The 27,994-nt window shown below is 38.3% G+C and overlaps 2 protein-coding genes across 8 annotated transcripts in view; one reads left to right on the forward strand and one right to left on the reverse strand.

Annotated features, from left to right (window-relative positions):
- p4ha2 (procollagen-proline, 2-oxoglutarate 4-dioxygenase (proline 4-hydroxylase), alpha polypeptide 2) overlaps window positions 1-7,947 on the forward strand; it is a 30,538-nt gene extending 22,591 nt beyond the window's left edge. For 3 of the 7 annotated variants that reach the window (XM_074610986.1, XM_074610984.1, XM_074610985.1), the window contains exons 12-16: window positions 1,929-1,988; window positions 2,059-2,124; window positions 3,891-3,959; window positions 5,344-5,440; window positions 6,777-7,947. In XM_074610986.1, the coding sequence (XP_074467087.1) occupies window positions 1,929-1,988; window positions 2,059-2,124; window positions 3,891-3,959; window positions 5,344-5,440; window positions 6,777-6,847 (363 nt within the window). In that variant the 3' untranslated portion in view covers window positions 6,848-7,947. The remainder of the gene's footprint in view (window positions 1-1,928; window positions 1,989-2,058; window positions 2,125-3,890; window positions 3,960-5,343; window positions 5,441-6,776) is intronic. The other 4 variants (XM_074610991.1, XM_074610988.1, XM_074610990.1 and 1 more) reach the window with 2 other exon arrangements.
- A 7,402-nt stretch (window positions 7,948-15,349) lies between these two features.
- LOC141753033 (sodium- and chloride-dependent GABA transporter 2-like) lies at window positions 15,350-26,245 on the reverse strand. Its single transcript, XM_074611340.1, has 14 exons — window positions 25,933-26,245; window positions 25,711-25,845; window positions 24,672-24,812; window positions 24,296-24,383; window positions 23,319-23,451; window positions 22,664-22,798; window positions 22,473-22,576; window positions 21,578-21,702; window positions 20,133-20,245; window positions 19,893-20,030; window positions 19,125-19,227; window positions 18,864-18,964; window positions 18,354-18,524; window positions 15,350-17,165 (listed from the first exon to the last, which is right to left on the reverse strand). Exons 1-14 carry the CDS (start codon window positions 26,156-26,158, stop codon window positions 17,043-17,045), a joined length of 1,836 nt encoding a protein of 611 aa, XP_074467441.1. The 5' UTR covers window positions 26,159-26,245; the 3' UTR covers window positions 15,350-17,042.
- Window positions 26,246-27,994: the final 1,749 nt, after the last annotated feature.

The raw sequence follows: 27,994 nt of genomic DNA on the forward strand, positions 1-27,994 counted from the left end.
ATCTTTTAAATGTTCCTGACCTTTATACTTCGGAGATCTGAGCTGTGTTCCCTCTGTGTGTTAAATCTGGAAACCATCTATGATCCTCCTCTGATCTATAGCTGTGTGTATTGTACTATGTGTGCGTATGTTCAGCTGGCTTAAAGGGACTATTTGTAACTTTCAGAAATGCTTCTTAACAGCGACACCTGTGGCCGTGAAATCAACGAAAGTCAGCGTCGAGCTTGCGCTTGCTCGCTCTAAATATACCTGAACGAGCATCGCTCAAAACAGTGAGGCGACACACGTCAGCTAAAACCACAATATCACTCCATATTTCAGCTGCTTGGCAGTAATGTTAGCTGACCAGACGAAGGTCTCTCCGTGAACATGATTTAGATCTGATCTTAGTGTTGGCTTTTCCTGTCTCAGCGCAGGCTGAGGCAGCGGGGCTCTGCAGCGTGTCTCCCTGCTCTCTCCGCCCGCAGCCGGAGAGAGCAGAGGAGACACCGGCACCCGGTAGGTAATGAGACGATAACGTTACTCACTGAGGAGCTCCGTCACTTTCACAAGACACGGGAAACCTCTGTTGGTCTGGAGGAGCTGCAGAATTTATTTCTGCACAAACGTCCACTAGATATACATTCACTAGATATTCTCAGAGCTACTAACTCTTCTGCAGTGTGGAGTGAGTGCGCGTTCACGTCTAGAGGTGAAGCGAGCTGAGCGAGAACGCGCGCGCTGTCTGAGTGAAGGCAGTTAGGCAGAGGAGGAGAGGCAGCGGCCACACGTGAACGCGCATTTGCGAGAGCGCATGTGTGGCGACCCGCTACATTTATACGCTTAAAAAGTTACGAACAGTCCCTTTAAGTTTTACTACAGAATGACTCATTTTCTGAATGAAATCTTCTTGCTTTACCTACCCGAGGTTAAGAATGTACAAACTAATGATTAATGGTCCTCTGTGGATACCCCTTCAAGAAATAACTGACTTTATGATAAATACTTACCTTCTAATACAATGATTAAATGCTCCATGTTATTTTTAGATTCTTATGTGCATTATGTTCTTTTAAGCTTATAATTTGAAGCTATTATTTTGAATTTAGGTGAATGTAATGTAACATGTAATTCAGTGTAATGTTTCTGGCAGATTTTATTTCATGTGAGTGCAGCTGGTGCCTGTAACAAGACATTATTTAATAACAGCTTCAACACAATTTGATAAATTTCACCGCATTTTGTTATAAATTATAACATATTGCATTGGTTACAAAATGTGAGAGTTGCACTTTTTTTCATGAAAATGTCATAATACTAATGGATGTTTTCATTCATAAAAATTGTTAACGTAACAAAGTTTATTTTTTGCATTCTAGCGTGAAACATACTGACTCAAAATTAATTTTAAAAGATATAATTAGTATTATAATTAATTAATTCAATGAAAATGAGAATAATTATATAAAATTATCATTCCCTCTAGTATCGCAGATCATATCACAAATGCAATATCAGTCAAATTAATCACAATTAGATATGTCTTGACCACAGGTCATAGAGGTCTAATTTAATATAATAATAATTTATTTAGCTTTCTTGTTAAAAATATAACCTGTGTACAGATGAAGACATCAATTTGGTTGGTTATTACATAATGCATTTATTAGTACATTTTCATTTTAAAATAAAGTGCAACTACTCAACTACTTTATTACAAAATGCGGGGAAATTTATTACATATTGCATTCCAGCTGTTTATTACAAACTGCAGCAGATTATTACAAAATGTGCATGTTATGACATAATGAAGTGAAAATGTATCACATTTTGTTAAATTATTATGTGCAGTGTTATTACATAATGTGTTGTTGCAGTGCCTTTAGTGGCGGGGCTCCTACTCTGGGTCTTTTTGGTGATGGGTTAAACGTTCTAACCATCTGTTGCAGCGTCCTTCTGACAGCAACTTCAAGGGCGACGGAAATAGACTTGCTACCTTCCTAAACTACGTAAGTACACGCGCGTGCAAGCAAGCAGTGTTTCATCTTGTATTTTCACACTTGAATTTTATCTTTGTAGAAAGATGAGCCAGATGCTTTCAAAAGATTAGGCACTGGAAATCGTGTGGCAACTTTTTTGAACTACGTAAGTACGTACATCCAGTCGCCGTTGATTGAAGGCCAGTCGTGGGGCAGTGCCCTGAAATCTACGCCCCGTCCTTCTTTTGTTTTAGCCTCATGAGCACGTGCATTAGCTCCGGTTCAATCTTGGACTTGGATTGATTGACTTTCATTTGGCCTGTAGTTTGGCATTATATTACAGTCATGTAGCTGAAAATCTAGAGTTGCTTGATGTAATGGGGCAAGAGGCTGTAATATTTCTACAGATTTTTTGGGAGATACTACTATAATAATGGTGCTGGATAAATATGCCATCACCCGGATGACTGAGAAACTTTGTAGACAAATATCTAAGAAGTTTTTCTGTCAATCAGTTCCAGTACATATTGTGGAGAGTTTTGTTGGCCATCCCCCATTAACACGCTGATGTAGAAGCCACCCTTGCTAACACTGGATTGTACAAAATACAATTATACCTTTAGACCTCTTTGCACCAAAAGAGAAAAAAAAATGTTTTATTGAATAAGGTATGCACTTCAATTTTTTTTTTTTTCAGTGATTGACCTTGATATATGATGTGGAAGTGCTTGTGGACATTATTGATCTATATCATAAATGTACCTTCTCTGAATAAACGGGTCGATCATAAGATATTGACAGGTTAAAACAGTATAGCAGGACAGAGTTCAATGAAACCACTGATTCCTGCAGGGAAATTATAGCCAGGTACTGTAGCAGCAGATACTACAGACATAAGATAAAACAGTTAAAGAGATAGTTTGGGTGTTTTGAAGTGCGCTTGTATGAGGTACTTATCCATAGTCAGTGTATTACCTATGATGGCGATCGGCACGCCCCCAGTTTGAAGAAACAGACAAGAGTGCCAGAACGGGAGCAAAGCAATGTACTGCTGTGGACGGGGCCGGCAGCAAAACGTGTTTTAGCCACCTAAAAGAAGGGCCCACCTAAACATGCTCTCACCAAAGCAACCAGACTGTCATCTACTGTGTGTAATACACAGACTATTGATAAGTACCTCGTGGAACCCCACTTCAAAACACCCGAACTATCCCTCTAAATTCTTGTGTCAAAAACATTGCAGAAAGAATTAGAAACCAGTTTAATTGTTATAACAGTTCAAGAATAATCCAGAGAATACGAACATGTTTGACTCGTGGAGAAATACATGTATTATGGGACACTATTGATCATCATAGCTTTATGTAACATGACATGAAGCAATGTGATGAAATGGTGTGTGGAACAACTGGTGGTTCGGTTTTTCCTTTGCTCTGAAACAAGTATTTCTTTAGTCTTTCTAGTCTTCCCTCACTGTAGTGCACATAGCAACTTTCTGACACTCCATTGTTGTGTAAAGATGTGTGACTTGTCATTTTGTGCACTGTATCTCTTGCAAGACCTTCACAGGACCTTGTTTTCATTATATACCACTCATCAAGCAATATTTTTTTTTGTTATGAAATGACATAAGATAAAAACTTTACATTTAATTGGTCTTGTATTAGCATCCACTTGTATTTCTTGATGTATACACATACTCAAAAATGATATTATTTGCATTATTATCACATTTGTTTCACTTCAAAGTAAAATATATAGTATATTAATAGCAACAAGTGCTTTTGTATGTTGACATGTTATACCACAAACGCATATTTTTTTTTAAAAGATGCGTCCTTTGAGGATTATTGAATAGCAGTGCGTTCGTTTTTTGTTTTTTTTAAGGAAAATACAGAGAAAGTTTCCAACGGGTTTGTTGTTTTTTCTCAGATGAGTGATGTCGAGGCAGGAGGGGCCACCGTCTTCCCTGACTTTGGAGCAGCAATCTGGCCGAGAAAGGTGATGACAACAGAGAGTGTGTTTACTGTGAAGAAGTGCCAGTTCATGGCGTGTTAAGTGGGTTTAATTAATGCTCTAATGTTACCAGTGAGAAACAGATGTTGAGGTGTTGCTGTTAGTTTCATGAGTATGTGTCGAGACTTGAGAGTATGACTGACAGAATGATTAAATGATCTCATTGTGAGGTCCCATACATTATTCTGTTTTGCATGGTAATTTGCCAAAGACATTACTTAACAACGAATTTGGCACAAGTTGAAATTTTCTTTAACTGTGGACTTTCTGTTGTTACCCTCAGACTGATATATAATTTTTTTTTCATCATTGGCTAATCAACAAAGCTTCTAACACAAAATATTATATAAAATATAAGCTACAATCTTAATCAACATAAGACACATTCCGTGATTGAAAAGGGAAAGGTCTACCTCTAACAACTTATTTTAATTCCTTAACTTTCCTTCACTGGAATCTCCATTTTATTTATTTATTTATTTATTTATTTATTTATTTATTTATTTATTTATTTATTTATTTATTTATTTATTTATTTATTTATTTATTTATTTATTCATTCATTCATTCATTCATTCATTCATTCATTTATTTATTTACAAGTTTATTTGACAGGGACAACGTATAACATAAACTTCAATACTTGAAATCTGATGCGTTATGCAGAGATATAGCTAAACAATGAACAGTGAACGATAATACAAACAATATACATTACATGCAACAAGCATTATAAAATACTGCTCAATATATAACATAGTGACAGGATTGCATATGGTTGACTTCGAGCTCCATCCTTCTTCTGCGGCTTGCGGTTGTCAAACATCTTACTTTGCCCATCCTTCCCGAATATTTTCAGTCTGGCAGGGAAAAGAATACAAGTCTTGTTCTTTCTATCCTTCTATCCTTGTAATTTGCATGTTCCTTAAATACTTGGGTCGTGAAATATAAAATATATTATTAAATAAATCTATTGACTTGAACGTCTTTCGCTGTAATATATACACAAGTATTTGTGTTGCAGCTTTGAAACAAACTGCAATCAGCCTGAGACATTTGTTCCGTCCAATCTTCCTGCGAGCTTTCAATATCTTCACATTTTACTTCCCGTTGACTCTGCTGCTTTTGCTGCAACGGCATCGCCTGCTTTTTTGTGCCAGTGTTACATTATAAAACCTCTGTAGTTGTCAAGCAACCAAAAGTTTGCTTCATAAACATTTTAGTCATGTTTCTTCAACGAATCCCCACTCAGTGTGAAGCCACTTGTGCTCCAGTTCCTCTTTAATCCAGCATCTGTCTTTTCACGTTCCAACTCTCTTATGCACACTTGGTGTCACATCACGTTTTAATTTGTTCCGTTTCTCCACAGGGGACGGCAGTGTTTTGGTACAATCTGTTCAAGAGCGGGGAGGGAGACTACAGGACCAGGCATGCAGCCTGTCCTGTCTTAGTAGGAAGTAAATGGGGTGAGTAGAGTTCAGATTCGTCACAATTAAGCGTTGACACATTGAATGGGATTATTAAACAGCTACGTTCTGACTGAACTTGAACTTATAACGTGTGTTATTTGGTAAGAAGATGGCTGAGATCAAAGTGTTATCCATTACATCAGACAAAACAAAAACCTTAGTAACAAATTGTGACAATTCCTTTGAATCGTTAATTTAGATTTCATTTTGTTAAATTATATGATGATATCATAGACTGTATATAAAGATGGAGGACATGACAGCTCCCCAAAAGTGAAGCCACAACATCTGGATCACCACCTGATGGCTGGCTGCACTATAGGTCATAAAGCCCACTCCCTCCATGTTAGAGGATGGGACATGGGCCAAACGAAAAAGGCATTCAAAAGAAACGTCATGTGCAGCTCCTTCAACTCGAACCTCAGCTTGTTCTGGTTAGGAGGGACATTTATAACTGACTGGGGAGGCACACTTTGGGTGAAGTTGCTATAATTCTTATTATTGCCAGCCAAGGCAAGACCTTGTTTGCTCTTGAAGAAAGAAATTCTTAGAAATGAGAAAGAAAATATTAGAATACGATCTGGCCATGGCGTCACATATCTGGCATCCATGGTGTCCTTGTTCGTCCTTGAGACGATGTTTGAACAAACATATGTTTTGACTTTTCTTAGAATGCATTCATTCAATGTTTGTATCAAAAGTGGGATCACAAGGAAACTAATTTTATACATTTGTATGTTGACTTGCACATGCACACAAACACTTTCCTGTGGCTTTAAGTTACATTCACAAAAATACAAATTTCACATTATGTTGTGGAGAATAGCATTCATGAGGCTGTTTGAAGACCGAGACCACCTCTCGCAAGCTTCTGCTCAAGTCCGATGTTTGCTTGACATCTGGGCCAAAGAGAACATACAGAATGTGCTAAATAAAGTCCATAAAAATAGTGACGCTTATAAAGTCATAAACTGGAGGAGAAGGGATTCGTGCGCATAGTAGATCAGTGCCGCGTCAAAGTGAAAACACTTTGACAGCAATATTTCAAAGTCCCGTGATGCCCTGCATAGAAGCGGCAGCTGTCAAGATGAAAAAGATTAATTCGCTCCTTCCTACACACCCCTCAGCGAATACATTTTTTTATTTGGTCCACTTTGATTTGTGCACTGTGAAACCGAACCAGACTAAATAGAAAACAAAGCACCCTAAACTGTATGCTTTTACCACTTGCTGACATGCCAAATTCAGGTAGTGAAGGCTTACAGTGTGTTGTTGGTATTCTATTACAAAGACTCTTTTTTTGGTCCTCACATGTTTCTTTCTGTTCTGTCAGTGTCAAACAAGTGGATTCACGAGCGAGGACAAGAGTTCAGGAGACCCTGTGGTCTGACAGAAGTGGCCTGAAGTTTGATCCACACCTATAAGGAACATGCAAAAACACACACTCAGCAGTGCCTTGATTCTGGCAATGATGCAACTCAGAGACACGTTACTCAACACTTCTCTCCCTCAGCTTGTCTACATGATAAAGAAACGTTTTGTGAGGAAATTATGACACTTTCATTGTGGGATCTGGCTGGATAATGTCTTTGCTTTTTGTTACCAGAACATGCAGGACTTCTCCGTCATGCGTCCCCACACCACACCCATTTAATCAAATAAGTGAATTAAGATAATTTAATACAAGTGTTTTTGTAAATCAAATTAACTAATGTACAAAAAAAGCTATATCTTGGTTTGCCAATGTAAACCCATTTTACAGTCACTAAAATCAAAATGAAGTTACTTATAAAAGCATTAGCGTTAGTGGTGATACAGATAAGCCCTTATTTAATGTTGCTAATATCTTAGCTGTTAAAAACACCATAAGATACAGGAGGTGTGACAAAAACCTGACTGTCAGAGCAGGTCATTCAGGTTAATTTTAATGTTGTATGCACATTTCTTTAAAAGAGAATATATACATTTAACATTTCTGAATAAGAAGCAGCAACTGAGTGAAGAAAAAGTTGTTTTGATAAATAATGCTTGTGGACTTTGTGCCACATTCAGATATCACAAATTACACCACAGTTGACGATTACCTAAAGCTACAACGTGAACACGTTTTCAAGTTGTTCAGCAAGTTTTGGGGAAGGACAAACTATCAGAAATATCAGTTTACAAAAATAAATTGGATGCAAATTAAAGCTGTGGGCTGGTATTGGCTCTGTTTAGAGGTTAATTCGGGAAACAGTCTAAGAAAAACAACTTTACTCTGTTGGTTACCATCAGTCTTCATTGCTAACACCTCTGCTTGATTAAACTATATCAATACTCCTTATCATTTGCACCCAAAGGGTTTTATTTTCCTTCAAACCTGACAGAGAAATACATTTCCTCCAAATCATGTCCATGATGTCTTTTATTTATATAGTGTTTAAATTATTACACTGTTACATTTTGTGCTTTTCCTGCAAGATGGCTAATAAGCAAGTCAACAATAAACAGTGTCTTTTATTAAACTGTTTTGTGTCTTCACTATGTTACACGGTTTCACAGAGGAAATAGAGTGAGTTATTCTAAACTTTGTCTGACACGACTAACCGCACAGGAGGTGTACTAACAAAGAGATGCATTAAAGCAAACCTTGCGACCTGTCCGATTCCCCCCAAACTTGAACCATTATTAGTGACACCCCTAATCTGCACTATTAAATATATTGCATCTTATTATCATGTGTACAGGTATATCATAATAGTATGGGAAAAAGCATAGCGGGTGACAGATCGGTCACTCAGAAATGCCATTCAAAAAGGCCCAGGAGGCATCCACACCCTATTTAGGAATAATTAAATACTAGTGCGATTGCCCTGTGGCATTTAAAAACCGTCACAGTTTGTTAAATCACTTTCTTACACAACAGCTGATAATTTATCACCCGAGAACAGGCGAAACCGTTCAGAAGAGCAGTTTATTTTTGCTTGCATGACAGGTCAAATTTTCTAAATTTGTTCCGGATAACTGAGATGAGTCTGTACACGCCTAGTGAACTTTACCACACATGATGGATTTTTTAATCAAATATCGAACCATTCTGTCTTTAATTTTATTTACTTTTTAACTTCGGTCTCGAGATATTTTGTCTATAATTTTATTTGTCCTATTTTAAGGTTTTTAATCGCATTGTGTAAATTATTTTAATGTTGAATTATGATTGTCTTACTCTCAGTGTATTTTAAAGTGTGCTATATAAGTTAAATTTATTATTTTATAGCCAGCGAAAATTATTCATACTGAGAGAGTTACTAGTTTATCTAAATGGCAATAAGCACTTTAATGTATCTACTGAAGATGTTTGAATTAAGGCCTTTTTTATTAGTCATTTTCTGGGGATCACAGCCAGTGTTGCCAGATAGGGCAGGGAAAAATGGTTGTAGACAGCTTGTAATAACTTAGGATACTCTTTGTACCATTTGGGTCACGGCCGGTGTGTAAACCGGATAACAGGAAGAGGACCTAAACGCAGACAAAGCAGGCAGATAGGGTCAGTTCAGTGATTTAATGAAGGTGTATCTTGCTGGCAGGTGCAGGAATCAAGAGGCAGGCAAAGGTCAAAACCAGGAAGGCAGTCCATACAGGCAAAGAAGTGCGACAAGTAGCAGCCGAGGGAAGCTAGAGATCAGGCATCAAACAGGCACGTAACACGTTGTAGATACTAAAAAGCACAGGCAAGAAGCACATGGAGACTTTGATGAACTGATGCAGAGAAACAAAGTATCTTGGTCGGTATATATAGACCTTTTCATTGCCATTCTGTTGCTAGGGCAACAGCTTTGCTCCAAGTTTACTTCCCGTCAGGTACTGCATTAACGAACATGGCAACAGGAAATACAAAGGGGCCCGTTTAGAATGTTTATGTTCTGTGTGTTCCATACTACTATACTATTTAGTATGCCAGAAAAAGGTTTAGTATGTCCAAATACATAGTATGTCAAATGCAGTATGCTAAAAAATACCAGGATGTCCTACTACATCCAGTTGCATTTTGCAGTATGCAAGCCAGCATGCTTCTCTGGCTATTCCGACCCACAATCCTCTGTGCAGCGGATAAGAGCAAGAGGGTTAAAGTTCAGGGTGTTTGTTAACAGATGAAACCTTCATTGTACAACATGAGACTAATAACCTACAATCTGGTGTTAAATATCACGGAAAGTTAGGACTTTCTACGACACGTGGTATTTGTTGTCAAAACTAAGAGCCCATCAGCTCTCTGATCAGGCGACAGCCAGGCGTTTCCCATCATGCCCTGGGTCTTGCAGTCGGTGGAGAGCAGCTCTAAAAAATGTATTTGACGTAACGCCATTCCAAAGATTGGTGGAGATATTTTTCATTATTGGACCAAATGCTTAATTTCCCTTCTTGAGCTTAGAGGCTTTGCAGGCAAATTCCTTCCCAGTCCACTTTGGGCTATTTGGTCAAATCTGACAAAACTTGTCATGGCATAAATCATATCATATGGAAATAACTGTTTTGTTTTAGAACATTTTAAGCAGCTACATGTGGATATACATCACACACATATAAAGCGACTGTATATAGGCTCTCTGCTAAACTGACACTGTCACTTTTTGTCCAGTTTGAAAATGATGCAATTGTTGCTTCTACGCAGACATTGACCAAATTGAACATGTTTTGAGTTACTGTAGAGGTCACATATTTTCATTTTTAATAAACTCCACACGCCACATTTCTTCACATCCATGGTGCACAGTTTTAATCTGATGATTACTGTTGATGTGACAGCTTTGCTGAGGCCCAGGGGGACTTTGGGTTTGAAATTACTGGAGCTGGAATGTGCACCGGATGACATGAGGACATGACTGAGCAACATGAACTCAGTTCCTCCACCAAGGTGAGAAGTTATTAGCTTGAGTGCGCGAGTTATTCAGGTTACAAAACTAAACGATTTTCAAAGAAACTGTGATTAATGACTGTGGTTTTCTAGTTCTCACACACACACACACACACACACACCTTGGCCCTCGGAGCTATTCTGAAATCCTGCCAGGCCTTGGCACTAAATTGGAATTACAAATTCAGTCCAAATGTAATACCAGTTTTGACTTTACTTATCCCTTATCTGTTGACACCCATTGTCGTCAGGGAACATCACTTCATGTCATGCTAGTTCACACGCACAACAAATTAACGTGTTCAGTTTTGTCGCGTTTTGACATATTGCCCCTGAGCTACATCAGGAGCCTTTCCCATGAAGCTGAAGGTGTTTGATTGACTCACTTTGAGCTCAGCCCAGTTGCATCAGTTATCAGCCCAGTTGCATCACATAATTGGCTCATCGTTAATCTGACTACCAGGGAAACCGACAAACTGCATACATGCTGTGGAGTCAAAGTAAAGTGAATTCAGACGTTTGTTTCTAAACTAGGGCTGTCAAAGTTAACGCGATAATAATGCTTTAACACATTTTTTTTAACAACACTAATTTCTTTACCTTAGTAAGGCAATGGATCAGAGGTTATTTCGGCTCAGTTTTAAAGCTAGAGTGAAGATCCTGGTATCATATGAAACTAAAAAACCTAAAGAATCCATTGGTACCAACCGTGTCATACTAGCTTGTCGTGAAGGAGGCTAAATAACGCTTGAAATTTACGCTAAATTTTGGCGAGGAAAAACTGGCATGGCTATTTTCAAATGGGTCCCTTGACCTCTGACCTCAATATATGTGAATGAAAATGGGTTCTATGGGTACCCACGAGTCTCCCCTTTACAGACATGCCCACTTTATGATAATCACATGCAGTTTGGAGCAAGTCATAGTCAAGTCAGCACACTGACACACTGACAGCTGTTGTTGCATGTTGGGCTGCAGTTTGCCATGTTATGATTTGAGCATATTTTTTATGCTAAATGCAGTACCTGTGAGGGTTTATGGATAATATCTGTCATTGTTTTGTGTTGTTAATTGATTTCCAATAATAAATATATACATACATTTGCATAAAGCAAACATATTTGCCCACTCCCATGTTGATTAGAGGATTAAATACTTGACCCATCTCCCTTTAAGGTACATTTTGAACAGATAAAAAAAATGTGTGATTAATTTGCGATTAAACTATGGACAATTATGTTATTAATCACAATTAAATATTTTAACTGATTGACAGCCCTAATATTTTAAATATTTCTTTAATTTGTATATACTTACAGGGTTTATCTGACTGTATTTATGTCTTATGTTAAAAACGGTTGAGGGATTACTTTATAATCAGGGTTGTTTTATATTAAACCCACTATCCGACATTTTTTAAACAAACTGGTCTGTGTTGTTTTATGAGAGCGTGTGCCACAGAGATATCAGGTATCTGCTCAATAATACATGAGTCAAGTTCAAGATATCTATCTATCTATCTATCTATCTATCTATCTATCTATCTATCTATCTATCTATCTATCTATCTATCTATCTATCTATCTATTTATTTCAGGTTCACTTTTTAACAGCAGAAAACGTTAAGCGCCAGTGTTGTTTTTGAATACAACCTGATAAATCCCTTCAGCGAATCAGCCCGCAGTATTCCGGTCAGGTGACACACACATGGCTGCGACCCTGTCAGCTGGGGATGTTCTGTCTGAAAGGGAGTAATTTTGGCTCAAATTCATCTTTAAACATGGATAATTTTAATGAAACTAAATAGTCCGTGATGTTATTTCCTTCGGGGCGTAAAAAGAAGAGGAAATGTGAAACTTATTCACGTAATCAAGCAAGCCAAGCACTTCTGAATGAGACTGGAGAAACACCTGTCTGCACAGCATCATTTATGAGCACTTTTTGTAAGTATTGATGATGCTAAATGTCTATTTTTATGCCTATGTTGTGTATAATCTTTTTTAATTTTGTTTTTATGATCAATTTTTTATTGGTATTTAAGCATAATTATATAGGGTGGGGTTACAAATTGATAGATCACCAATAAAGTAAAAGAATATAATCACAAATGTCCATGTACAAATCAATAAAAAATTGGCAAGCAGCTACAGAAAAAGAAAAGAAAAAAAACAGGAAGAAGAAAAAGAACAAAAAACAAACAACAACAAAAAGTAATTTAAATAAAAACTCCTGCACCACCCCCAAATCCCTCCCTCTGGGTCCCTCCCCTCCCATCCACCCTAGACCTTGTGATATATTTTCTCTTTTTGCCAAGTGCATGTTTGCAGCCCAGTGTTCCATACCTGCTATATCTATGAAGTCAAAAAGCCTTTGTATATTGACAAACTTTTTTAAATTTTGTGTTATTTCCAGGTTTATACATTGCAGTCATTTCAGTCTGTTAAGAACACACCACCTTGATTAAAATCTTCCAGTTTTGCCTTCACACTATAGTGACAATTTTCAATGTATCTGTTGATTGTTTTTTTTCAATTGCTAATTTTGTTTGAAGTTTATAGACCAAAGATACAATTTGAATTGATATAAAACTGGAAAAACGTTCCAAATGTTAATTTCTGTATGTTTGTATTTCAAACTTAATTTTAAAAAATCAGCTTTCATTTCATTTCATTAATTTCATGTAGAATACAAAAAAAAAATAAAGAAAAAGAATGATCATACCAACAAGTGGACAGTCAGAAACAAGTAGTATTTACATACAATGAAAAGCATAAGAAAAATAAGTTGTCAAACACTTGATGCCTTGATTTACATATTCGAAAAGGAGTGAGAAGAAGTAAAAACTTATTTAATCCCACCCCTTCTCCATAAGTCAATTATTAATTATTAACCAACTTCCTTATTGAGCCATACAGCTTTCAAAAAAGATGTCAGTTATTTTTCCTTCTAAGCATTACATTTCTGTTACCATTCTGTCTTAGAGAGCGGGAAGAAGTGGGACACCTTCAAAACCAGCTGTTGTTCCGAGGATGTCCTGAAACTGCTCGCTGAACTTGGGGTTAGTCAAAAGAGTCCACAACCTCTCTGAGGATGCACTGGCTGGTGTGGGATGTGACCATGTTTACAGACAGGATTAAAGCAGTGATGAGGAGGAATACCAATCTGATACTAAACTGTGAAACACTAAAAACTGAAATATTGAGTCACACGGGAATACTTATATAAGACTGAATACTGAGGTACACAGTTGTTTATGTTTGTGTCTAGTTCTGGGGACATACAGGAGCAACTGATTGGTCTAACTGGACTGGACTGGTCTGAGTAACTTGAGTATGAAGATGCAAGAGTTCTGCTAGATAAGGTGGTGCCAGCCCATTTAAAACCTTAAAAACAAGTAATAATATCTTTAAAAAAATCAATGCTGTAACGGACAGGAAGCCAGTGGAGGGAGGCCAAAACTGTAGTCTAACCCGAGAGGTAATAAAAGCATGAGTAGCCTAACTCTGTTGAGATCCTTAGGAGAGAGATAGGCCTTTACCTTGGCTAAAAGTCTTACTGGAAAAATCTGGTTTCAAATTTGAAGCAGCTGTCAAAAATGATTAAAAACAAAAGGTCAATTGTGAGAAGCTAAACGGACTAGCATGGAATCATCCAGTAGGTCAGGTTGGGAACGTTTAAATCCATCCAAGTTTTGATATTATTCGGCACTATCTCAGCCAAGGCTGCAATGAACCTTCTCTACTTGTTTTTATAGGCAAATTGATTTTTACATCATCAGCAAAACAATGAAATGGAACATTTTGTTTCTTAAAAATGGACCCCAAGAGCAACAGTTGTGGAACATGAAGCTGGCGATCTTCATCCTGACCTCTTCCTCCTGGTTGTTCTTGGCCTGGATACAGTAAAAGAAAGGAACACAATAACAGTTTGTACTGTTAGTGAAGCCTGCAGAGTTTTAATGAAATACAGCAACAGTTTGAGTGAAGAGAACTGTCCCGATGGCCGTCCTGATATCAGTGAAGTTGGGCTTCCCTTCCCAGGCCGACTGCATATAGCGGACCAGGTTCTTTGCTGACCTTTTCCCAGCTGTGAAGAAGATGAGTGGGCTGCACTTGGCCCGCAGCTCCAGCCACATTTCCCGCCAGGCATTTTCTTCTGGCTACAAGAAAATTTGATCTGCCATCTACAGAAACAGACAGACACCCAAGCTCTGTCTGATGGACATTTAAAATAAAACAGAGATTACATGGAACATCAGTCGGGACTTAAGCAAATCACAAATCTGAAGAAGGAGTTCTCCTGGCTGTCTTTTTTGGCAGCCAGCAGCACTTTATCTACCCTCATGGGTAGATAGATGGCAATAGAGGCAATTAATGCCGAGAAGTACCACCACCACGACCATCATGAAGAATTTATTTATTTATTTTGCTAGTTTATGGCTGGCACTTAAATTATGCACATGTGCTAATGTTGGTGCTGTAAAAATTCTATATTGTTATTTCTTTAAGCCACTCTCTGAAATGAGCTTTGTGGCATTGTTAATACTTAAATGTACAAATTTGTTGACAATAAATACCTGTTTTATTCACTGTACTTTTATTTTTTTTGTATTTAATTGTTTATCGTAAAATATTCTTACATTAAATACAGTAAACCTGTGTTTAAATTTGTAGTAATAATTATTAGTGAATAGTATACTAGTAGGCTATATTTAGTATGTAGTAATTTACAGTATTGTACTATAAAACACAGTTATAGTATCATACTGCAAAACATATTTACGGTATCGTACTGTAAAACAGTTACAGTATCATAAACCACAATTACAGTAGAGCAGTTATACTGTAAAGCACACTCACGATAAAGCAGTTTTACTGTCAAACATTACAGTAAAGGTACTATAAACAAGTAATTGCTGGCAAGTGTTGCCTGTAAGTTACCGCAAAAGTACATTAAGATTTTAACAGTGTAAAGACGAGCGTTACAAGATACAAGACACAACACAATAAATCAACCGTGCATGTGTTTTTATTCACTGCTATGTGCCGGTGATTATGAGTACAGTGGTGTCCATCCATTTCTCGGCTCTGATGAACTTACACGTTATATAATAATGACTAGTGGCAGGTCACAGGGTTCGCGGTTTGATCCCCACCTCCTGCCGTCCTCGAAGTGTCCTTGAGCAAGAAACTGTACCCCAAATTGAACTCCAGACATTTTGACATGTCACAGTATGAAATGCTGACTCACTGTCACACTGTTATGACTTCCTGGGGAATTTGAATAGAACTAATTCATCGTTGACGCTCAATGACACCTGTGCTTTTCCTGCTATGACAAGTCGCAAACGTTAATGCACTCTTATTGATAGCAAAGATACGTCAACGTCATTGAAGAAATCAATCCGTTACCTTTTATGCAACATAAAAAAAAGTGATCACATTAACGTACACCTGATCATTTTCAACATCTGCCATCCCTTTTTATTTGTTTATTTGCATGCAGGTGGTAGACAAAATCCATATATACATACAGTTTATAATACAAATAAACACATGACAAAGTACCAGATTCCTGTTAAAATGATGATGAAAAATAATTATTCTTGACCCATAGTCCATTATAAATGGCTGAACATGGGTGAACCTATGGTTTAGGTGCACCAACCTACAATTCTATATCAAGGTGAAATAACCTAAATATGTTGTTGTAAGGCACTTATCACAGTTTTAAGAGGTTATATAAAGACATACTGTATATAGCACTATATTGGATGCATCCACATGTGATATTTAGATGCAAATATTTAGCAGCACTATACAGGGCAAGGTTGACGAGATGAGTGAATGGTTAAAAAACAAAACGTAGTACAATAAAACAGCATAATGCTATTTTGCTCGAGTTACAAAAAAAAATAAACAGGAAGGAAATCATAAAACATATTCATATGCAAAACGTCAGATAGTGATGAACAAACTGACCTTTGTGATCTTGGCATACGTGTACGTTTTAAATGGTGCATATTAGGGCTGTCAATTAATCACACATTTTTTAATCTGTTAAAAATGTACCTCAAAGGGAGATTTGTCAAGTATTTAATACTCTTATCAACATGGGAGTGGGTAAATATGTTTGCTTTATGCAAATGTGTATATATATATGTATTATTGGAACTCAATTAACAACACAAAATAATGTCAGATATTGTCCAGAAACCCTCGCAGGTACTGCATTACGCATACAAAATATGCTCAAATCATAACATGACAAAATGCAGCCCAACAGGCAACAACAGCTGTCAGTGTGTCTGTAAAGGGGAGACTCATAAATGCCCATAGAACCCATTTTCATTCACATATCTTGAGGTCAGAGGTCAAGTGTCCCTTTGAAAATGGAAAACTAGTATGACATGGTTGGCACCAATGGATTCCTTAGGCTTTCTACTTTCACATGATACCAGTATCTTTACTTTAGCTTTAAAACTTTACAACATAAAAACTGCAAGTTGTATTAATTCGTTAAAGAAATTAGTGACGTTAAAAGGAATTTGCGATAACGCGTTATTATCACGTTAACTTTGACAGCCCTAGTGCATATACTATATCTCAGAAGTGCACTCGGAGAGCGCAGACCTCCGCCAAGGCAGGTTTCATGTACGTCGCTGACTTCACAATATAGCATTCCATATGATGAACTACTGTTTGTTCACTGGGTGAGTTCCCCATGTTGGGATAAAGGTTTGAGCTCTGTGCAGGCAGTGGTTCCCAGTGTAGGGAGACACTTTTGATCCAAGGTGATGTCCACGGGCTGGCAGAGCACCAAGAATCGCTGAGGAAAAAAAGAGATGCAAGGGTGAAGTTCAGTTCAGCTGAGGATAAAACAAATCACATTCTTTATTATTATTTTGTGCGTACCAGGAGGGATTCTTTGCACTATTACTCCTTTATGTCTTTATGATGATAGTGTACAGTAAAATAATCCTGCCTTTTAAGACAATTTTGCACATTATAATTTTTATAGATTTTTTATAATTAAGGGGTACCGGCATGGAAGCTAAGCAATGTACAGCTGTGGACGCCACATTAAGTTTAATGCAGCCGTAGATCAGCAACTCCAGTGTTCTCCTAGGTAAAATTAAGTTTTTTGTGAATGGAGTCTGGTCTGGCTTTGAAGACAGAAATATAACTGCCTCAGTTCCTTCAGAAAGGGCTGTCTGACGGTATTGATTTTTTTTAGGTGGCTAAAATACGTTTTTCTGCGGCTCCCGTCCACTGCCGCTTTACCTCACCATCAGCCCTTTCCGACGGGGCACTGAAGCCGTTATATGCTGGTAAAGGTGGGGCTAATATAACTACTTCCTACATCTGCTGGGTAGCTTCTGAATTTTTTTTTCCGGGACTCAAAGGTTTATCTTAATCTATACTATTACAACATTATTTATTTCTGGATTATATTTTATATTATTAATCTGCAAAGTAATAAATAATTCATCAAATAAATGTAGCGGAGTAAAAAGTACAATATTTGCCTCCGAAGTGAAGTAAAAGTATAAAGTAGAAGGAAATGGAAATACTGTAATTAACATTGTACTTAGTTACAGCACTTGAATAAATGTACTTAGTAACTAGTGTCAGATTTATCCTTGAAGCAGGGAATGGCGTCCTACATTCAAAAGTAAAAGTTCACATGGTTTTCACGTCATATAATTCAACAGATGTTTCCTGTGAAGTGAAGAGCTTCTTAGAAATGCTGTTGGGAAATCCTGGAGAAAATCGTGTTTCACACACCAAGCTGTACAGCCAAGATTTGAGTGCGGCCAACATATTCAGCTGTGTCGGTCATCCAGATTACTTACCAAGAAGTACAAAATTGCCATAATCCACATCAGAAGTTGAAAGTTTTACTCATCAACATCAGTGAGTCAGTGATTATTTTGCCAGATGCTGAGCTTTCTGATGTAACTTTCTGGGGGTTTTTTGGAGCAAAATTTACTAAACAGTAGAGGATCATGCTCACCTGTCGAAGAGTGCCTTTTCCCTGCGTCATTTTATATAATACAAACAGCGGGATGAGGGAGAGGGAGACGGTGGCGATGAACCAACCCAGGATGTTGGCCCAGAGTGGATAAACATAAGTGTTACTGAACTTCAGCGGGGAGTATTTGACGATAGAGAAGATAAAGGTTCCCTGTGGTTAGAGGAGACATGGTGGATTAATGTTAAATGTCACAGTCTGCAAGTACATACTGTACTGTGAAACGCAAAAAAAACCTACTTAAATTTATTCTAACCTCAAAAGTTCTGCTGGGATTGCACGTTAAAGTTTCAAATGGGGAAGAGGTAAGACGAGTGCTTATACACACAATAAATCCGCTATATACATATGTGCGAGTATTCCCAGCTCTGTGCGCTGCCTGTGGTGCTCCTTTTTTTTCTCAGTAATGTACACTTTTGTACCGTACCTCAAATGGAAAAAGGCAGGACAAAGATAACACACATGGAAAAACATCATTGAGTGAACCCTTACAAAACAGAAGAAGGGAGTGATGTAGCGCCAGCAGTACTTCATGAATGGGAACGGACTATAACCAATCATGTCTGTGATGTTGCCATAGAAACGGTCAGCACCTTTAGGGAAAGGAAAGATATTAGAAAGGTCAATCTCGTCTTTGAGATTAATTTATCGGCGAAACCAAATGTGCATACGGTGGTGTTTGCCCCGCTGAAGTAAGTTTTTAAGTTTAAGAATAAGTCCTTTGCATAGTTGGTTCTATGGTCTATGACTTACCGTACACCCAAGCAATGCTGACGGACTGGCAGAGAGAGAGGAGGAGCAGGGTGGTGCCGCTGCAGACATGATGGTCCAACAGCTGGAGCAGGTATATCCCTCCCTAAAAGCAAAGGTAGCAGTAGTATTGTTGGTCAGTTTAAGTGCTCCACTACTGTGAGATGAAGCTCTTTGACAGCTCTGCCACTCCTGTTTGTTAATTTGCGACATAGGTATAGTTAAATGATGTCTTTGATTTACTTATTGTAACACAACAACATCAGAAAACTGGCAAGAAAGACCTCACTGGAGGGTTTGTCAGACTTTTCTACAAGCCTTCTGGCTGAGCAACAGAGGAAGGAGTGCACCAAGATTTCTGTGAGAAGTGTGCAGTACCTTAAGTGACTTTACTTTAGACCGAAACATGGCTGTATTGGAGGATTTCCCGTACTGTAAGTATTCATGTGTGGCCAATGTAATGTTTGGCAGAGAAACGGATGTCTTATGGCTCACTTCAATGTACAAAACATGCTTGTCCTCATGTGATCCAATAACCACTATCAGGCCAAGTACCTGTTAATATACTACAATTTGTTTTGGTCAATATTGCATTCAGACTGCAATAAGGCTGCAAGGGTCACAGGGTTCAGAGTAGGTGAAAAGTTGAAGTTTTCCAACTCCTTTATTTGTTGTATTCAAAAGATCTACGATAAAACCCCTTAAAAATAATTGAGAAAACACTGAGGAAGGGTTGTGCCAACTGTCTAGCTCGCAGTGCACTGTACGAACCTCAGTGACCAGGGAGAGTCCCAGCAAACAGCAGGTACTGCAGATAGCCAGCAGAACCAGCTCACGTCTACAGCCTTGGCGCAGGTATGTAGGGAACAAATCAGTCAGTGACGTCATCAGACACTCCATGCCGACAAACTGAAAGGAACCAGAGGGAGGGAAGAGAGTCAGGGCTTCGTTCGTTCATTCATTCAGTCATTCATTTTTCTATTTATTCATTCAGAGAGGTTTTGCTGGTACCTGACTGTCCAATCCAAGCAGAATGATCATGACGAAGAAACACACCGACCACACCTGAGGCATGGGCATCATGGCTACAGCACGTGGGTAGACAATAAATGCTAACCCTGGACCTACACACACACACACACACAGAATGTAACAAGATATAACATAATGTCTCACATACTGTATAATCAACTTTGAAACCATAGATCAAAGTGTTAGAGAAATTCAAATTTTGACCTGATGATGTCAGGGGATCACCTAAATCAGTGGTTCCCAACCTTTTTTCTTCAGGGACCCCTTTTCTATCATTGAGTAGACTGATGACCCCCGACTAAGTGACACATTTTATGGATATTTCACATTATATTTAATATAAAACAGTACAAAACAACTGATAAACTGTACAATTAACCCAAATAGTCAATGCAACAACTGCAGGAAGTTTGTGTAAAACATGCAATTTGGATGAATTTTAATCCGAGTTTTCTTCTCCCTGATGCTTAGCCATTGTTCCATTAGTTTATTAGTTGTTTGCGTACTTTTCAAATTTTTGAGTTTATATTTCAAATGATAATCCGAATTTTAAAAATCATTTAATTTAGTTTTCTCCATCACAGAAATTAATAAATTGTTGAAATAAAGGCCTTTAATGGGGATCGGAACACCCTAGTTGTCACGTTTCAGGAAAGCAGGTCTGGACCCAAATGCAGAATGAATTGAAGAGGTGGCAGCAAGGACAGTTTGATGATTTACAACGAAAAAGACTTCCAGCTCAGAGTCCATAATCAGGCTGGTAACAGAAATACATCCAAAACAACAGAATGCTGAATAACCGTAAACACTAGGGGCGTGGCAGGTACACTGAACTCAAGGAATGACAAAAAAGACGAACCGACAAAGAACAAAGGAACCGAGGTGGCATAAATAGTGACTAACTGAGGAAGTGAGAACAGGTGAGGTGAGTGCAGAACTAATTAGGAACGAGTCAAACTGATCAGGGCGCGGCGCAGACAATCTGAACAGCAAGAAAACACAAAGACAAAGAGATATTGTCACTGTCGGTAACACCTGCTTTTCTAGCTGCAAGCAGCAAAACCAGTCACAGCAGCCAAGCTTAACTATGTGGTTTGTTTTTTACAATCGTAAATTAATAACGGTTGACACTTGCAATGTAGTTCAGCTGCAAATGTCTACTCATGGGGTGAGAAATGTGAGTAGCAGCATCCGAAACCTGTGGATGTTATAGTTTTGGGTGGTTTCCAGAAGAAGGTATATCAAGTCTGTCAGTAAGCTTCTTAGGTTGGAAAGATAAGGGGATAAGAATGAAGAAACAGCATGATTTGGTGCAATTTCCACAAATGGGTCAAGAGGAAGTGTCTATGCAGGATGCAGTGTCTGGCAATTAACCACTCTACTGCTCACTATAAAGTTGAACTTATAGCTCAGTCAGTACTTGCCTGATTCAGCTACTTCAGAAATATCCACCCCTTGTTCCTTGGTCATGTAACCCAAAACAGAGAAAATGGCGAAGCCTGACACAATGCTGGTGGCACTGTTCAGCAGACACAAGTAGAAACAGTCCCTGAAAGAAAAATGAATACAGTTCTAGAAATGTGCAAGGAATTTTGCAGAAAAGGGTGCTCATTTTAGTAGCTAATGTTAAACTTGATTATTAGATGTTTTATTTCCTTCTGAAGAAATTCTTGGCTTTGTAGCATGACATTTCACTTAACCCTCCTATTATTTCCTCCCTTGTGTCATGATTGGTCAACTGAACCAAACTCTTCGGACTCTGCTCCAGCTGCGCTCTAACTAGCTTTGTTTGAGTGCGTGCCAATCTAGCCGCTAGGCAGGTATTATGCAAATTTGTTACTTAGTGACATCACCATGTTACGGAAGAAAGCAAGGCGCTTCAGGCAGTTCAGGAGCAGTGTTTCTGTGGGGGAGAGTAACTCCCTTTGATGTGGACTTTGGGCTTTGCAACTTTGCTGACCATTTACATGCACAAAAAAACCTATAAAACCAAACCATAATAGGTCCCCTTTAACTGTTCCTAAAGTAAAGAGCATAAATTATCACCAAATGATGTGTGACATCTTTTAACCAACTTCATTCCTAGTCATTATTATAAGTTCTACACTTATTTTTGGTGTATCGACCTGAAATAATACCACTTGTTTTTTTCAGTAAAAGAAGTACAATTTACGGATTATTTTGACTATAGTTAAGACCAGAGGAAACATATTGAGGGATTATCTCAAACTGGTACCTCTTTAGCCAGGATAAAAGAAACACCTTTAATATAGTTGCATTTCCAGCAGGATAGTTTTGACAGATTAGGCCTGCGCTTACCTGTAACAGTCATTATTGTAAGTGTTGTAACTCCCAAGAGATGTTAGGAATCCAAGGCCAATGGCATAGGAAAAGAAGATCTGAGTGCCAGCATCCATCCACACCTGAGAATGCATATATGTGTATACAAATGACTGTGTAGAGGAAACAATGTAGTGGTTCTGCTCCAAAGATTGTATGTGTGTTCTGACCTGGGGATCTGAAAGGCGGGAGATATCCGGGTAGAGATAGTAAATGATCCCGTCCCTGGCCCCCGGTAGGGTAACACCACGTATGAGCAAAATCAACAGCATAGCGTAGGGGAAGGTGGCTGTGAAGAATGCTGCCTAAAAGAAAAAAAGAAAACAAAGAAAGTTATGAATGAAAACGAGCTCACTGAGCAGCTAAATCTTATAGTTTCAAATGTAAGCTTATTGGATTGTGTCAATGTGACTGTTTACTCTGGCCTCAAAGACACACCAAAGGTCTTTGCCCCCGCGAGCATCTCTGGCTCTTATCCACTTGATCGACAGCTCACCTTCACCTCAACCTTATTATCCTGGATGCCTGACAAACATGGGGGCCACCAGAGGAAACCTAATCCCAACCCGAACCACACTTGTCTCGCTATCCTTGTGGGAAGTCTGTATTGATTATGTTCCCACCATAGGCCTAACTCTTAAAACTACAAAACCGTAACCATTACTCTAACTACAACCCAAACCTGGTTAACCCTTAAACAACTTGTAATCCTAAAATAAACTTGTCAGCTAAACTGAGCCCGGTAAAAATATCTTGACGACTATTTTCATGTCACAATCAGATACAAAACATTTATGATGGTTGTTCAGTGTTTAAGCAGCTAACCTTTCCTGTTGACTTGATGCCTTTCCAAACGCAAAAGTAGCAGATGACCCAGGACAGGATGAGACACAAGACCAGCTCCCATCTCAAGCTACCGACATCCTCAATACCACTAGAGATTTTCAAAACCCGGCGCCTGGACAGAGAAGGGGGAGCAATGGTGTGGTTGAGAGAGAGAGCAAACATTAATGACAGGTGAAAGGAGGGAAAGAATCAGAGGGACAGTGGAAAACTGAGTGTCAGGATGAGATGGTGGATGAGTGACAGAAAAAATGGGCTAAAAAATGTATGGGTGGGAGTGGAGGGGAGAAAGACCCCCCCACCCCAAATGTTCGTAAAACGCAACAAAAGTGCCCGCTTGCTCTAGGGTGCCCATCCAGTAGAAAAAGCAGGCTGAAGTGCCCTTCTAGTAGAGAAAACGTGATGAAGTGCCCTCTAGGGTGCCCCACCAGTAGAGAAAATGTGATGAAGGGCCCTTAATGGTGCCCCACCAGTAGAGAAAATGTGATAAAGTGCCCTCTCGGGTGCCCTTCCAGTAAAGAATATAGGATAAAGTGTTCTCTAGGTGCCACTGTTGTAGAGAAAACGTGGAAAAATTGCCCTCTAGGGTGCCCTTCCAGTAGAAAAAGCATGATGAAGTGCCCTTCCAGTAGAGAAAACGTGATGAAGTGCTCTCTTGGATGCCTCTAGATAAAACATGATAAAGGGCACTAATGGGGGCCTCTATGATAGAGAAAACATGATAAAGTGCTCTCTAGGGCGCCCTTCCAGTGGAGAAAACGTGTGACATATTCTGCCCTACATGCTAGAAAAACTTTATCCACGCTGGTGCCCTTTTTATTTTGTTCGCCCCTGTCACTGCAGACTGGGGGTTGAGAAAAGAGAAGAGGGACTTTAGAAAGGATGGGAAAGAAAAGGAAAGAAGGAAAGAAAAAAAATAGCATTCAATTGAACTTGTTTTAAGCTGACTACAAGCTTACTGCCAGAACTCCACAACAGGGAGTGTGGTATTCAGCCTGGATGTCACGCTGAGGCTCAGATTTGGATGGCTGAGGTCCAGACATGAGTCTAGTGTAAGAAAAAAAAAACACTGGGAATGTAGAACTGCAGATTTTCAAATTAAAAGGTGAACTTAAAACATGCTTTGTTGCATCCCACAGATATAATATCATGCAAACTATTTACCTGCTGCATCACCTTCAAAACAACTGCAACAAAGACTCTTTATCCGACAGACTCTATTCTATCTTTGTTGCTAGAAAACAAATAGACTTAGCATTTTTGGGTAATTTCATGAAAAATATTTTACCCCCACAGATTTCTGGAGTCCTCACCAAAAGCTGGAGGACATCCTACCTGTGTTCCAGTCGTTTCCACATGTGGCCCAAGGTAAAACCGCACTGAAGGACGAGAACAAGTAAAAGAAAGCCCATGCAATGATGATAACATAAGAGGTGGCACTGAATGCAATGATCAAGTGACTGGCATAGCCCATGCCTGGAGAAAAAAAAAAGAAAAGAAAAAATACAAGTGAGGATGTTGCGCACTGATAATATTTTGTTGTTGCACGCAATACTGTCTGTTGCACTGTAAACAATTGCTGTTAATTTACAGCAGGATTTCAACAGTATTAACCTGTTATTGCTAAAAAAAACAGTGCTTTACTGTTAATACAAAAGAAACCCTGTTAAATTACGCTCATAGGCCGTTTTTTAACTGAACTATAATGCATGTCTAGACAGACATTTTGGGAAAAGTGTCAACAAGTCTATTGTAGCCTTTTTTCCTAACAAGTGCCTTTAATTGTATTTAGTGTGACTATTCCTATGTCTGTAACCTGCTAAGTCTATTCATCTAGGCAAAAAAATTATGTTTATTAAAATGTATGTAAAAAATACAACCTAAATAGTGCATTAAAACAAATCAGTAAGATAAAAGAAAGGTGAAAAACTGCTATATAATGTATCTTTAATCAGTAAATTAACTGTAAAATACTGTGAAATTAATAAAAAAACAACCAGTTCAAACTGTATTTTTCATTAACAGTACAAAGCTGTAAATTTCAGCGACAGTATAATAATGTTAATTGTACAGTAACATAAAGGCAACCATGCTGCCAGTTCTTTACTGTTATTTTACTGGAAAATTCTTAACAGTGTAGAATACAGACTGAGCTATGCAAAAAGTAGATAATTCAGAACATATATTGTATGCTGTGATTAAAAACAAAGCACAAATTATCTGCTCCCAACCAATCGAGTGACAAAAATGATCAAAAAGATTTTTGGACTTTGTGCGTAATTACGCGCGCCGTTTTCATCCGCGTAAAAAAAATAGGACAAGCCACTTGACAAATATGACGACATATATTTGCAAAAGTAAAATTTTATTTTACCTTGGAAAAGAGGACAAATCTTTCTCCAGCACGTTATACTCCCCTGGCTGGTGTATTGTCCCAAGGCAGTCTCAAGGAAGAATAAGGGGATTCCGCATGTAATCATGAACAAGAAGTATGGGATGAAGAACACACCTGCAAAAAAAAAAAAAGGCTCTTTACTTCCTAATGCACCGAGATAAAAAAAAAAAGATATATTGAGAGCTCCTTAAAGTCGCTCACCTCCTCCGTTTCTGTAGCACAGGTATGGGAACCTCCAGACATTGCCAGGTCCGATGATGGCTCCCATCACAGTGAGGATGAACTCAGCTTTGTTACCCCAATTACCTCTTCCCTCCAGCTCTGCAGGCGTCTTTGGCTGTCCGTTTGGCACCGAAACTGTGCATGTGCCTCCATTTCCCTTCATGGCCATCTTTTCCTCCTTCATATCACTTTTTTCTGTGCCCATATATAAGACACACACACTGCCAGACAGACAGACAGACTGCGCAGCGTGTGATGCGCCAAGTGGAACTGAGGTTGGTGTTTTGCTTGCAGCACCATTTATTTACGTTGCGCATACGTAGATGTGCATTGGGTTGAGTTTGAGGAGGAGGGTGTCAAAGTCAAAGGAATCTTAAAAAACATATAGATGGACTGTTCCGCCTTAATTCATCTGACGTCAAAGTAAAACACCTGCTGGAGTTGAGAACTTCATTGCGCAAAATAAAGAACTGTTTTGTTATGTATGTACCCATACACTGTAAACAATTGCTGTTAATTTACAGCAGGATTTCAACAGTATTAACCTGTTATTGCCCTCTAGGGTGCCCTTTCAGTTGAAAAAGCATGATAAATTGCCCTCTAGGGTGCCCTTCCAGTAGATAAAACATGATAAATTGCCGTTTAGGGTGCCCTTATGGTAGAGAAAACATGATAAATTGCCCTCTAGGGTGCCCTTATAGTAGAGAAAACATGATAAATTGCCCTCTAGGGTGCCCTTCCAGTAGAAAAAGCATGATAAAGTGCCCTTCCAGTAGAGAAAATATGCTAAATTACCCTCTATGTTGCCCTTCAGTAGAAAAAGCATGATAAATTGCCCTCTGGATGCCCTTCAGTAGAAAAAGCATGATAAAGTGCTCTTCCAGTAGAAGGATTGAGTTGGGTTGAGTTTGAGGAGGAGGGTGTCAAAGGAATCTTAAAAAACATATAGATCGACTGTTCCGCCTTAATTCATCTGACGTCAAAGTAAAAACCAATAATATCTGGTGGAGTTGAGAACTTCATTGTGCAAAATAAAGAGCTGTGGTTAAATGGTTAAATTCAGACATGAGTGGCAGCTGCAAAACAAGCACACTGTTAAGGATTTCCCAGTAAAATAACAGTAAAGAACTGGCAGCAGGGTTGCCTTTATGTTACTGTAAAATTAACATTATTATACTGTCGCTGAAATTTACAGCTTTGTACTGTTACTGAAAAATACAGTTTGAACTGTTTTTTTTTTTTTATTATTATTAATTTCACAGTATTTTACAGTTAATTTACTGTTTAAAGATACATTATATAGCTGTTTTTCACCTTTCTTTTATCTTACTGATTTGTTTTAATGCACTATTTAGGTTGTATTTTTTACATACATTTTAATAAACATTATTTTTGCCTAGATGAATAGACTTAGCAGGTTACAGACATAGGAATAGTCACACTAAATACAATTAAAGGCACTTGTTAGGAAAAAGGCTATAATAGACTTGTTGAAACTTTTCCCAAAATGTCTGTCTATAGCTGGCTACAAGCACAGAATGCAAACCATAACAACGTGTGACAGAAGAACAGAGCTAATTCACTGATTTTCCAATCATGTACAATGTACAAGCCTCACATGTGCAGATTAGGTCCCAGAATTAAAAAAATACTGCATGAAACTGTTACTGATGATACTTTAGACAGTTCATCAGCAGTAAAGTGCTGTTTTTTAAGAATGCATTATAGTTCAGTTAAAAAACGTCCTATGAGCGTAATTTAACAGGTTTTCTTTTGTATTAACAGTAAAGCACTGTTTTTAGCAATAACAGGTTAATACTGTTGAAATCCTGCTGTAAATTAACAGCAATTGTTTACAGTGGACACATAGGAAGTGATAGGTTAAATTCAAACATGAGTGGCAGCTTCAAAACAGGCATCCACACAAAACCTGAACTGCAGCCTCATGTAGGTCATCTGTCACTTGTGAACAAAAACACATTAACACTACAGAGTAACTTGTGTGTAACTCATTAATAGGGAGAACAATTTCTGAAATTTT

Source organism: Sebastes fasciatus, chromosome 16 (assembly GCF_043250625.1).
Source record: "Sebastes fasciatus isolate fSebFas1 chromosome 16, fSebFas1.pri, whole genome shotgun sequence".
In the NCBI taxonomy this organism is placed as follows: Eukaryota; Metazoa; Chordata; class Actinopteri; order Perciformes; family Sebastidae; genus Sebastes; species Sebastes fasciatus.